The sequence below is a fragment of the Triturus cristatus genome, chromosome 7 (assembly GCF_964204655.1).
Source record: "Triturus cristatus chromosome 7, aTriCri1.1, whole genome shotgun sequence".
Taxonomy (NCBI): Eukaryota; Metazoa; Chordata; class Amphibia; order Caudata; family Salamandridae; genus Triturus; species Triturus cristatus.
The window spans coordinates 320,571,659-320,585,778 of NC_140590.1; the positions used below are offsets into that span (position 1 = coordinate 320,571,659).

Here is a 14,120-nt window from a genome sequence, read left to right on the forward strand (position 1 = left end):
AATACGAGGATAAATGTTTGATTTCCGCACACATAGATAGAGCAAATCGCCTGTAAAGATTGTTTAAGTGCAGAAAGGTAACCCTTCCTGCACATAGACAATTACCCCTGCAGGCAGGCACCCTAGCAAAATGGTGCTAGGCTGCCTGCACTGGCGCTAGGCAGCTTTTTTAGCCAACGCTAGGGGTACTGCATCAATGCACCGCATATTTGTGAAAATGGAGCATCCCTGCACTTTGAAACTGTTGGAGCATTGCGTTACCAATTTTGGCGCAACACCTCCACCAGAGTCTTGTAAATATGCCCATTAGGATCATATGGGGACTTTAAAGGCCATCAGCACTTAACCCTCAAAATATGTATGCACAATTTATGTACACGTTAGTATCAGGAAGAAAGTACTTGTAACAGTTTGGGAATGCTGCAGGAATCTGTTAAAAAGGAAATGGAAAGTTTTATTAATAATCAAAAGACACTGGAAACCTGTAATAACTGACACTAGGTGATAGGAGCTTCCCATGCCCCTTCTATTGCTTGAAAGGTGATAAGCCCATTGATATGATACCACCTGCTGTCCTTGAGGTGTTACGACAGATCACAGTATGAGGTGCCACCTACCCTTGTTCAAGGCAGGCAGTCAATCACAATGGCAAGTCCCCAGGAAGGACGGAGTAAGTGACCAGCCACTCCAGAGAAGCAAAATCACAACGCACAAAATAAACCTATCAGCATGATGCAAGGGTGTCCGCATTGGCCCTAGGCAGCCAATTGTGCACTAGCGCAGAGGAAAACACGGAGATGCATTGTACTGTATACAACGTATCCCTGCACTTTGCTGTTAAAGCAGCTCGGCGCAGGAAGATGGCTTGCAGTGCCGCTCTATGCCATTTTCTAGTAAATATGCCCCTTAATCTCCACATGCCTAGAAAACAAAAATGCATTTTATCTTGTGTACTGTAAGTGGTGCTCATGTTAAGCACTCAAGTGCCTTCGGGTCAAGATTGCGCTATATAAAACAGCACAAAAAATAGTTCTCCATCTGGGTATGGAGAAGAACCCAAGCCCTCAACCAGCCAGTGGTCTCTGGGTCTTGTTTCAAGCCTAGGACTTTATGTTGTCACCAGTCAGGACATCTTCCAATATTCCAGCTGCTCTGGCGACCTTGTAACTGAAGAGAACACCCACACTCGCCACGTAGATTCATTTGCGGGTGCAATAGAGGGGTGTTACACAAGGAAATCATGCCCACACTGATCATTGCCGTCACAGCCTATACATAAGTTAGGGTGACCAGAATTTTAAAGCCAAAAACCGGGACGTTTCCCAAAAATAGAAGAAGGACTACAATTTTACTTCAACCCAGCGCACAGAATGAAAGTGCCCCTTAGCAGAGAACTACTGAAGCGGTGGTAAGAGCAGACATAAAATGAGATTTTGAGAGCCAGCAGCTTGCCTATTAATTACATTGCTTTCTTATAACAGCTGCAAACTATCCCTGCTTTGCAAAACATAAAAAGGTACCCCCCACTGTTTTCAGCCGACCCTCTAAAAACCGGGACAAGAGCTTAATTTCCTGAAATCTGCCGGGACAGCTGGTGAAAACCCGGGACTGTCCGGGCAAATCCGGGACGCCTGGTCAGCCGAGGATAAGTCTGCCAAGTTATGGGCAGGGAGCAGCACAAGCGCTGTTGAGCGAATGTACTAGGATGAAGCAGTATGGCCAGGGTCAAAAGTGAGACAAGTAACAATGCTTTAGAAATACTGTAGAAATTCACTATAGAGACCAAGAAAAGGTGCTACGGACCTCCAGGTAAAAAAAGAGAATCCAAAAGAAAGATTCGAGAAATTGTGGCTGAATGCTTTAAGGTGACCAAGAGCAAAATGGTATACCTAGAATTGTGGAGGGATTTCTTAGGCAGACCAATAGAGAAGCACCGCGACCCATTGGGAGTTTCCTACAAAGAGTGATCGATAAGAATTCATATCAGAGGCAATGAAAAGACACAGAGAAAGTTAAGAGAATAACAGTATCCAGCCAATAAGAAGATGCTGGGGATTCTGCAGAGGTGCATTAGCAAGATCGGTGTGATTATTGGGGCTCCTGTGGAAACTGATAAATGGGGCATTGGCCGCTCTCTAGGAATTCCATGTTGAAACTCACAGATGGGCACTGAAAGCACTGAAAGTCGAGCAGAAATTCAATATAGAGACCAATAATTCATACTGCCTATCTGGTAAAACTAATAACGTATCTTTAGTGACTCTATAAAAAGTCTGTAAGAAAACTGATAGAAGGTCCCCTCAGAGCCTGTAAACGTTCCACAAGGAGCCTGGCAGAATGCACTGCAGGCCTAGTCCGGTGAGAGAGAACTGATGGCCTCCGGTTCTTGAGTCGACTTTCCCCAGATTTATGGCCAAACTGATTGGAAAAACAAATGCACAAACTGACATATTTCCCTTGCAATTTGAACAGCTAAGAGAGGCCCATTATGTAAGCTACAATAGCCTTGGGTAAAAACTCTAAAATTCATTCTCTAAGTGACTTTGAGATGTGGATTTTAAAAGAAGGTGTTTTTTTACAATTACCAGATGGAAACATAAAATGATAAGCATAAACCCACCCTGGAAAGACAAAGATAAAGAGCATATAGGGGCATATCAACAAGCAGGCGATAAAAAATTATCGCCGCTTTTGCGTCTTTTTGGACGAAAAGCGGCGATAATTTTATCGCCTTATCAGGAAGGTCACGCTATCGCGTGAAACCTTGCCTGATCACCATTTCCCTTAACACCCATCTTTGCATCTCTAATGAGATGCAAAGTGGGCATTCCTCCCCAGGATAACTAAGCGACATTTCTCCTATTATCAAGCCTCACTCAAAGCAGCATAGCGACAAGAAAAGTAGCGATAGCCTCTGTTATTGCTACTTTCCTTACGCCTGCTTTGAAACTGACTTAGCCATGATATCCTATGGAAGGTGGATATCATGGCTAAGTATGTGAGGCCCTATCAGCAAGCTATCGCCGAAAGTTGTGTGATTATCGCTGGATTTCCAGCGATAATCTCACTTTTGGCTGTTAGCGCTCTGAATTTTATCGCTTTGGAGATAAGCATTGCTAATAGAACGCTATCTCCGCGATAAAATTCAAGAGTTGGCCGGCGATAATTATCCTCACGCTAAGAACGCTGAGCGATAATTATCGCCGGCCCTTGCTGATATGCCCCATAGTTACTAACGGCCTCCTACCATTGATTTACTAATCACCGCTGCACCTCTGCTACAGATAGAGAAGATGAAGGCAGGAGATATAGAACCTTGTGACAGAGTTGCAGTATTCTTAAGCAACTAGCTGGTGACCGCTCTGCATTCATTTTCTAGGTGTCTCTGACAGAAGTTACTTAACAGAGCTATAAAAAAAAGGACGTAAAGAAAAATGGCGAAAAGCCATACAGCCGATGATCTGCCAGCAAAAGTGTGCTTGGTGCCATATCAGACCCCACTCTAACAGGAGTGGGTCTGAGGCTGTGCTGGGCAAAGCAAAACCAAGTCCTATTGTCTGTCAGCTCTCTCAGCTATCCTGCGGAGTCAAGTGAGGAGAACTACCTTACTGCAGTTCTTGTGGTTAGTGAAGTGGGAAGAAACCAGTGGCTTTGCCTGTACCTGTGACTTTCTCATTATGTTCAAGGCCACTGGAATTATGCAATTGTGTGGCCATGTCGATTTTTGCTTAATTATAGATTAGCCGCATTAGCCACATAATCCATCATCTTCCGTATAATCTTCAAATTTTAACAAAACATTTTTGTTTCTAGCTCAAATGGTTCAAAAGTTACTAAAAATGCAGTGACACATGTTGCCGGGCGGTGGAATGCCTTTTACACAGCTGGACTGGTCATCCTTCTGTTGCTTATCGCTATATTTGAGTGTTAAACGGGTAGTAATGAGGTGTAACATATGCCCAGTGTTTCCAAATTTAAAAACAGCAAACTAATGAAGTAATACTGTTACAAAGTGTGCTACATTATGCCGCATAATTTAGCTTTTCTTGCTGCATGATTTACTCAACCGTGCCTCATAATTAGACCCACTCCTGCCGCATAATTCCAGTGGTAATGATTATGTTATATATGTTGTATTATTGATGTTTGTATAGCGTACGTCTGCATTTGTGTCTCCTTCTGGTTGGAGTTGTTGGTTGCATGTATCTGAGCTGGCTTGACTGTGCTTGCTTCTCTCTTGTGCTTGCAGCAAGAAACTGCAGAACACATATGTGCGTTAAATGTACAAGCATAAGGACAAGAACTACAGGGCAGATTTAAAATAAACAAACGCAGCGCGGTGCAGCAAATCATTTCCCTGCGCTGCGTTAGTTTTGAAGCACAGGGATGCGACATATTTACAACACAATGTCGCTTCTCTGTGCTTCCCCCTGCGCTGGCGCACAAACTGCCCCATGAGCCGGCGCAGGCACCATTGCACCATGGTGCAAGGATGCCTGCGTCGTGGGGATAGTGTTTTTGTGCAGGAAGTGGTACCTTCCTACACAAAAACAATAATTTGAGGTGATTTCCTCTTCCAATGTGTTCTGTAGAATGCAGCACACGTTGAAAGAGGAAAAAAACAAGGAAAAATAAAAACATTTCTCCTCGTTGCACCTCCCTACGCCACCCTTAGGGTGGCTTAGCATTCTGACGCATTTCCAGATTTACGATTCCTCGTAAATCTGGAAATGTATCAGTGGACATGGGTGTTGCATGGGAACACCCACAGCAACTCCCATGTCACGCCCCTTACACGCAAAGTGTTGCATGAAAAGGGGCAATGTTTAAAAGCACACGTAAAGCCACGCAGGGTGGCTTTACGTGTGCTTGTAAATATCATGCAGTAGGTTTCGCCACTGGTGTGTCACGCAACGTGACACACCGGCGGCATAAGGGGCTTGTAGATCTGCCCCAAAAGGTTAACCTTACTTAGTGGACTATGGAGCCAATGAAAGGAATTGTACTCGGCACACATTCACGATTCGAGCTTTGTACAGCCCACAGGTTCATGCCGAAAAACCACACGCTAGGTTTCAATGTCAATTTTGGTCATGTGTCTTGGTGTTTTCCATTTACCAGATCTTTTGTTTTCTCCCTTTCCCATCCTTTTCTTCCCTTTCCTGTTACTGTACATTGCTTTTCGTTGTTCTGTGATCCTAATTTCTTCCTTTTGTAATTTCTTTTCTTTCATTTTCGTTTTTTCTTTTCCTTTCTGCTTCCTTTCTTCCGTCCTTCTTCACTTTGTCTTTGTCTTTCTTCATTTGTCCTATTTTCCCTTATTTCCTTGTTTCTTCCTCACCTTATTGGTTCCTTCTGTCTTTCCTCCTTCCATCTCTCCGGTCTTGGTCTCTTCTCTCTCTCATTTATTACTGCCCTGCCTTCCCCGCCCATCTCCGCGTCCCTCTCCTTGTCACGATAGTCTTTAATGTTGCAAATCGCAAAGAACGAGATGGATCAAGAGGAAGATGAGCGGGCTCGGGAGAAGGAGCGCTACCTGGCCGAACACTGCGAGCCCTTGCAGCTATCTGGGCTCTCCCTCTCGGAGCTGCAGGTAAGAGCTGTGGCAGCTTCTCGCCGCTGGGGGGCGCAGACCGACCATGTTCTCATCAGGGAACTTCCTCAGGAAAACTTCGCTAGATTGCTACTAGAAATCCTAAATAATAATGAATTATGCTAAAATCTGAAATTCAAATTATGGACAGACAATATGCTAATCCGGCTTTTTTTCAGACTCCAGGCACTATTTCAGGTGTGCGCCTGATGTGTGAATGATTAGCAAGCCATAGTAGTCTTCCACCAGCACCGGCTGGCAGGGATATTTCCTGTTTTAGCTGTAGGCAGGGGATACTTTAGGGAATGGTGTTTGGGGTGTGACACCCCCCAGCTAAATGCATATTGGGATTGGTAATTGGGTCTAGGGGCTCTGAGTCGGGTTTGCTATGTCTGTGTTGGTGACTAACAGTTTGAGGATCAGAAACGTAAATATAGAAACGTAAATATAAAAAGAAGTATTTCTTAAATGGATGCAAATGCACTACTTTTTAAAATTCACAAACGTTGGCAGTCGTAGGCTTGGAATGCTGCGCCAGTCTCATTCTTCCAGGCATACCACTGGCAGTCAAACATGTCAAATGAGATGGGACAAATGTTTGCCAATAATCAAACCACTGGCAATCGCTGGGGGTAGCATTGCAAACAAATGTTTTTTGCCCACTGTGCCACTCTAGAAGAGGGCCTGATTTAGGATTTGGCAGACAGAGTAAAGGCAAACAGTGTGGCGGAGGACTTTATATTTGCCAACCTCTCTTTACTCTGCCCGCCTAATGTAGAAAAGTCTGCCAGCCCCGGCAGGAACAACTGTCATGGCAATACCTCTCAATGTAGGAAAGGTTTGAAAGATGGCTCCGTCAAACATAACGGCCAGCCGTTAAACTTTCCCAACGTTTTTTATTTTTCAAAAACAAAATTGCAAAGCAGGAGTTTATTCTGGAAAATAAAAAAAGTAATGACTCCCCTCCCATGGTGGGGGAATATTTTTTTCTTTTTTCACTGTCCCTCCCAGTCAACGGGCAGTAAAAAAAATGTCACCAGATCGGCCAACATAAATAGGGCGGACAGTCAGATGGCTTACCATCAATGGTGTCTACTGAATCGGGATGTCAGAGGACGTTTTACACCGACTGAGTACATTTTACTTTGTCAGCATCTGGCAGATGGCCCGATTCAAAACCAGGCCGGCGAACCTTGATTTGGCGGACAGGGTACTTTGTCGCTGTTGTAGGAGAACACCTGTTTGCAAAACTCTAAAACAGACTCATGAGTCCACCTAATGCAAATCTGTATTGACCAAGCTCCTCATTACAACAGTCCATCCCGGACCTTGGTCACCTCACCCATTTCTACCTGCGGCCCACTGCTTTTTTCATTGGGAAAGTTGAGGTCCACACCCCCCTGTATCTCACTGACTAAGCTTCTCCCCTGCCTGTAAGCTGGGCCCACTCTGTTCCTTTCTCTGTATCCGCATTGACCCTTGTTCTTCCTTCATTCAGGACCTCTGCAGGCAGCTGCACACCCAGGTTGATGTCATGGATGAAGAGAGATATGACATGGAGGCGAAAGTCAACAAAAACATTACAGAGGTACGGCCACAGAAACAATGCCCAGCCACCCTGCTTCAAGGTGTCTTTACCTGTATCTCATTCAGAGCCTGCCTCTTCTTCTGCTCACTTCACAGATGACCCGCTATGGGTTCTATTTCAACCAACTCACTATGAGGCCTATCTTCCTCTCCCTCACAGATCAAAGACCTGAACCAAAAGATTTTCGACCTTCGTGGCAAGTTCAAGCGCCCAGCGCTGAGGAGGGTGCGCCTCTCAGCCGACGCCATGATGCGGGCGCTCCTCGGAACCAAGCATAAGGCTGCCATGGACCTCCGGGCCAACCTGAAGCAGGTCAAGCAGGTGAAGAAGGACGACGTGGATAAGGTATGAGAGAACCTACCATGATAGTTAAAATTAAGTCTCAATAGGGTGCCAGAAGAGCCAGAAGATAGGAGGCTTTCAGCATATATGCTTTGTTTCCTGCTAACTCTCCCTTACTGTGATAGAATATTTCTTATTTTAACCCTATAAATATAATGACGTTTCCATTTCATTCCCTTTCCTGTTTGGCAGTGAATGATGTAAAATGTGTTAATGCAATTCCATTATGTTGACAAAAATGGTCTGTCTGTTTATAATCAACCCTCTTGTTTTTTTTACATTTTCTACTTTGCCTTTACTGTGGGGATGTGTAGAAGTTTGATACCCATTCCTAATGTGCTACATTTAGGATTCAGATTGAAATGGAAGAGCAAAATTTTCAAGCCGTTTTATTTTTTAAAAAATGCAGGTAAATAGGTTTCTTTTGTTCATGCAGATATACAATATATGTTGCGCAAAAAGAACATTTACAGCTAAAATCTCTGTTCATTCGGATTTTACAGAGTCATTCCACACTTCCATAGTGTGGGTGAACTGCAAAGAAATTGAGGAAGTACATTCATTCAGGGGAAAAATGCTGCAAAATTCTTCTCTGAAAATTAAAGTGGGGTAGTACTGTAGTACTGCTCAATTAAAATAAACCACTTTTATTCATTTACCTACTTAAATGAATCTTTTTGCATGACCACCCCCATTTTTGTGGACTGATGCTGCTGTTTAAGTTTTTTCAGTCCTGGGTGAAATTTTAATTCGCTGGCGCAATTGACATCATTTTGGTAATCATGCATAACAAAATGTATGCAAAATGACTGCGATTACACCATTATGCCACATATCTTTTGAATGCGAATGTGATCGGCAGTGTTTTGAACATGACTGACAGTACCTTTAATGTAGGCATTCGACAAACGTTTCACGTAGATTTTTACCCAAGCAAAACATTTGGGTAATTGTTTTGAGCAAAACTACAAATCTGCACATGAGTTAACGTGTTTTGAACACAAACAACCAGAAATCAACTGGAAAATCAATTTTTGAGTTGATTTTTTACCCAAATGGACCATTCAGGTATTTTTTTCAAGTGTGAGATGCATTTTGTGCAATTTCGCGTAATTTGTCATAATGTTGCATAATACCGCTACAGCATATTATGCATGTTTCCCACACCCCTAGTTTATCAGACTCTTTGCATTTGGGAATCTACTAACCTGGCCCCAGTGCATGTGCTCTGACCCCTAAAACATGTCAAAATTGGTTATACTGCTAATTTGCATATTTAGTTTAACTCTAAGTACATAGTATTTGTAACACATTGTACCCAGTGACTATAAGTTAAATGTCACTGGTGGACTGAGGCACCTATCGTGCCACCACTACAGTGACAATGTGAAGTATGGAACTAAGCGTACCACTGTAGCCTGGCTGTGGGAGTTTTAAAATTGCGATTTGACCTGTCAAAATAAACCCTTTTGAGGGGTCATAACATTCCTTTTAAATGTTAAAAAGTCACCTCTATATAGGCATTATAAGCCCTAAGTCATGATGCATGTTATTTAAAAGTCAAACATGTAGAAATGCAATGTTACACATTTCATTACAACGTACAAGCCCCAAAAAATATTTGCACTGTAGCAAGGCTTGCTGTTCCAAAGAAAACCATTGGATTACCTTATTGCACGTAATAATGCTAATGTCAGTTATGAAACAGCTAAAATATAATTCAAAGACTTTTTGAATAGTTATTTTAAATCCAATGTAATTGTAAAATTGAATGTGTGCTATCTTCAAATAAAAGAGACTTTTAGCAAGTTACTTTTCCCTGCCTAAAGCCTCTAGAGGCCCATTTGCATGAGCTCAAACTGTTTCCCAGGAGCGGAATAGCTTCCTTGATGAGTTGTGAATTTGTTCCCAGAGCTTGGAGGTAGGGAGGTGTTGTTGTTCCCTTGACAGGATGGCCTATGGGTTGGGCCCAGGAACTTGACTAACTTCAAAGGGACCTCTCCTGTCATAGGCAGACATATCTAACACCTGGGCCAGCCCCTTCTTTTGGTCTCCTAGTCAGGCGAGCCTCACTGCCAGCAGGATGGGAGCTTCCCGCAGAACTGGTTTATAGTGACAAAGGAAGAGGGGACTGTTCATTATCATGACCACACCTCTGGGTGGGGACATAGACTCTGAACAGAGGAGAAAGGGTTCGGTCATGTTGGATTTAAGTAGAGTGTGATTGTTTACTGTAAGGCAAACAGAAACTGCTGCAAAGGTTAATAGAGTTACCCCTTTTCTCTATTGGTAATGGAGGGGCCAGGAGTATTCCCCACGCACAAGTTAGTGTCAGCCGTAAATGTGACACCCCTAGGTACCGTCTTCAGGACAATACTGGATCTGTAGAAGACAGAAACAAGACTGCACCTGCTGTTGACACCTGTGAAGAGATCTGATGGGCAGGACCTGCTCCCACTTGTATCAAGGACAAATAACCGGAGTCCAAAGGTCAATTGGCTGACCTCCTGTTAAGTGACAGGAATACAAAAGCTGTAAGAAACCGGTTTTCCTAAAGAGCCAAGCTGACCAGTTCCAACAGGACCTGCCCTGAACCCTGGTGGTCACTTCTGCGGGAGTCAGTCTTGATTCCCAAGTGCTGTTTCTGAGGTTCTAGAACCCTGTGCTGTGTCAAAGTATGCTTCTCCTAACAGTCTGAAAAACCTGGGACTTTAAACCTTTTTGTCTTCAAAATCCTCCGGAGGACCGGGACCAACCTTCCAAGTTAATCCAAAGACGGTGTGTTGCAAATGGGCCCAAAGATTTTTGTTGCTCCTTCTCTGAGCTTTTCTGCAGCACAAAGGCATTTCTTTTTTAAGTTTTTTTAAAAATTTTTATTTATATGCTTTACCAACAGATTACAAAGACAATTAATTCTTCACCAAACAACGTCCCCCCACCCCAGGTCCGAAAATATTAACAATATTTATTATATTTACTTTATATTGCCTTCTCTAGTCTATAGGTGACAAGCAATATAGCTTGCCATTGGCCGAAAGAAGGAGGGTTCATGTCTTTCCAATACATAGCAATACAAATCCAGAGAATGGTCATTGCAACAAACAATAGTGCACCCCCTTCCTTAAGACTGATCATATCATATAGTCCTAACATAATAGTAGTTGGTGTAAGTTGGATGTCTAATAGAAGAACTCTGCTTAGAAATCGTTGTACTTCTGTCAGTAATGGCTCTAGCTTTGGGCATGTAGCAAACATAGGCACGGAGTCCGCGGGAAAGTAGTTCCACAGCCAGTAGCCCATTTAGCAATCCTGTTAGGAGTTATATATAAAAAATAGCCCGTCTTGTAAAATTGTGCTTGCAATTTAGGTGATAAATGCAAACACAACAATTGATGGACAGAATGCAGAACAATGTCATACATTCACCCCAGTACAGATATCTGGGCCTAAAGCCATCGTTTTTTTGCTCACCATGCCATTCCAGTTTGAACCCAGCCATATGCAAATCAGTCTTGACCCTGTGCCCCATGGGAACAGTCCAGCCCGAACTGCCAAGCCAGGTCCTCCCTGGACTGGAAACAAGCATCCTAGGACCGGTTTCGGGCTTTCAGCCCTCGTCAGCCAGGATAGCTTGATTCCAGTGGCATGGAGAGCACGGGACTCACGTCTGAGCATACCTTCCCACTCGGGGTGACAAATACAAAAACAACAATTGATGGACAGAATGCAGAACAATGTCATACATTCACCCCAGTACAGAGATCTGGGCCTAAATCCATCGTTTTTTTGCTCACCATGCCATTCCAGTTTGAACCCAGCCATATGCAAATCAGTCTTGACCCTGTGCCCCATGGGAACAGTCCAGCCCGAACTGCCAAGGCAGGTCCTCCCTGGACTGGAAACAAGCATCCTAGGACCGGTTTCGGGCTTTCAGCCCTCGTCAGCCAGGATAGCTTGATTCCAGTGGCATGGAGAGCACGGGACTCACGTCTGAGCATACCCTTCCCACTCGGGGTGACAAATGCAAAAACAACAATTGATGGACAGAATGCAGAACAATGTCATACATTCACCCCAGTACAGAGATCTGGGCCTAAATCCATCGTTTTTTTGCTCACCATGCCATTCCAGTTTGAACCCAGCCATATGCAAATCAGTCTTGACCCTGTGCCCCATGGGAACAGTCCAGCCCGAACTGCCAAGCCAGGTCCTCCCTGGACTGGAAACAAGCATCCTAGGACCGGTTTCGGGCTTTCAGCCCTCGTCAGCCAGGATAGCTTGATTCCAGTGGCATGGAGAGCACGGGACTCACGTCTGAGCATACCCGTCCCACTCGGGGTGACAAATGCAAAAACAACAATTGATGGACAGAATGCAGAACAATGTCATACATTCACCCCAGTACAGAGATCTGGGCCTAAATCCATCACTCTTTTGCTCACCATGCCATTCCAGTTTGAACCCAGCCATATGCAAATCAGTCTTGACCCTGTGCCTCATGGGAACAGTCCTGCCCGAACTGCCAAGCCAGGTCCTCCCTGGACTGGAAACAAGCATCCTAGGACTGGTTTCGGGCTTTCAGCCCTCGTCAGCCAGGATAGCTTGATTCCAGTGGCATGGAGAGCAAGGGACTCACGTCTGAGCATACCCTTCCCACTCGGGTGACAATTGCAAAAACAACAATTGATGGAGAGAATGCAGAACAATGTCATACATTCACCCCAGTACAGAGATCTGGGACTAAATCCATCGTTTTTTTGCTCACCATGCCATTCCAGTTTGAACCCAGCCATATGCAAATCAGTCTTGACCCTGTGCCTCATGGGAACAGTCCAGCCCGAACTGCCAAGCCAGGTCCTCCCTGGACTGGAAACAAGCATCCTAGGACCGGGTTCGGGCTTTCAGCCCTCTTCAGCCAGGATAGCTTGATTCCAGTGGCATGGAGAGCACGGGACTCACGTCTGAGCATACCCTTCCCACTCGGGGTGACAGATGCAAAAACAACAATTGATGGACAGAATGCAGAACAATGTCATACATTCACCCCAGTACAGAGATCTGGGCCTAAATCCATCGTTTTTTTGCTCACCATGCCATTCCAGTTTGAACCCAGCCATATGCAAATCAGTCTTGACCCTGTGCCCCATGGGAACAGTCCAGCCCGAACAGACTGGTGATAGCAGATATGTTTGCGCAAGGCCCAGAGCAGCACAGAAGGTGTTAGATGGAACATTTAGTTTCAGCTGCCATTTCGCATCTATTTTGTTTAAGTCATCAGGTCGTCGTTTATTCAGCATCTAATATATGTTTCCTATCCTTGGTAAATTAGAACCAAGCAGTTTATCTAAAAGGTCTATCCTTGCAAACCCTGCTGAGCCCCTGGTTTTGTTTGTTAGATATCTTGCGACGGCTTGATACTGAAATATCTGATTGTTTTTCAATTTATAGCAGATTTTCAGATCTTCAAATGGCCGAATGCCATCTGAGCCAATCAAATCTCCTAGTCTGGAGATACCTGCCAAATACCACTGTTGAAGGTATACATTTTTAAAGATTCGTGGTAGATTATCATTATTTCTGATAGGGGTATAATAGTTTAATTTAGCCAATCCAACCAATTTGCGAATGTTAAAAGAGACCCGATAAGCACTAGTCATTGTTTTAAATCTAACTCGCTTGTAATAGCTGAATTCCAAGTGATGCCAAAGACAGCCCCTAACGTTTTCCCCAAGGAGTAAAAAATAAGGAGAAGGCAATCCTGATGAACTTAGAATACAATCCTCATGCAATAGTTCAGAGCTGTATTGCAGAGCAGCAGCCCAATAATAAAGGGGCATATCAACAACAACCGGCGGTAATTATCGCTCAGCGCTCTTAGCGTGAGGATAATTATCGCCGGCTAGCGTGAATTTTTATCGCTGAGATAGCGTGCTATTAGCAGCGCTTATCTCAATAGCGATAAAAATCTACACGCTAACAAGCTAACGTGAGATTATCGCTGGAAACCCAGCGATAATCACACGTTACCTTGTTGATAGGGACAGGCAAACTTAGCCATGATATCCTCCTTCCATAGGATATCATGGCTAAGTCTGAAAATTAGCAGACGTAAAAAAGCAGCGTTAACCGCGGTTAGCGCTGCTTTTTTTGTCTCTAACAGGGTTAGCGACATTCTTGATAATAGGAGAAATGTCGCTTAGCGACATTTCTCCTATTATTTTACTCTGGAACGCCCCCTTTGCATCTCATTAGAGATGCAAGGGGAAGCGTAGAGTAAAAGGGTGCTAACATGCAAATTTGCGTGTTAGCACCCTGTTGTTGATAGGGCGCTAGTTTTATCTCTGCTTTTTTGGCTTTTAAAGCCAAAAAAGCAGAGAAAAAGCCCTTGTTGATATGCCCCTAAGCCCTTGTTGATATGCCCCATAGTTTTAAGTTGGGGAGAGCCCACCCTCCCCTGCCTCTGGGTAGAGAAAGAAGATTGAAAGCCCTTCTCGGCTGTGAGTAGGCCCAAACGAACTGAGAAAAAATTTGTCAAAAAATTCAGAGCATGTGATTGTTAAAATCTAGCGGGATTGTCTGAAAAAAATAAAGTAATTT

The 14,120-nt window shown here is 44.0% G+C and overlaps 1 protein-coding gene across 1 annotated transcript in view; it reads left to right on the forward strand.

Moving 5' to 3' along the window:
- Window positions 1-14,120, forward strand: part of TNNI3 (troponin I3, cardiac type) — a 61,162-nt gene that overhangs the window by 7,258 nt on the left and 39,784 nt on the right. Inside the window, exons 3-5 of the mRNA XM_085614356.1 lie at window positions 5,462-5,593; window positions 7,092-7,181; window positions 7,341-7,526. Coding sequence (XP_085470482.1) covers window positions 5,462-5,593; window positions 7,092-7,181; window positions 7,341-7,526 — 408 coding nt within the window. The remainder of the gene's footprint in view (window positions 1-5,461; window positions 5,594-7,091; window positions 7,182-7,340; window positions 7,527-14,120) is intronic.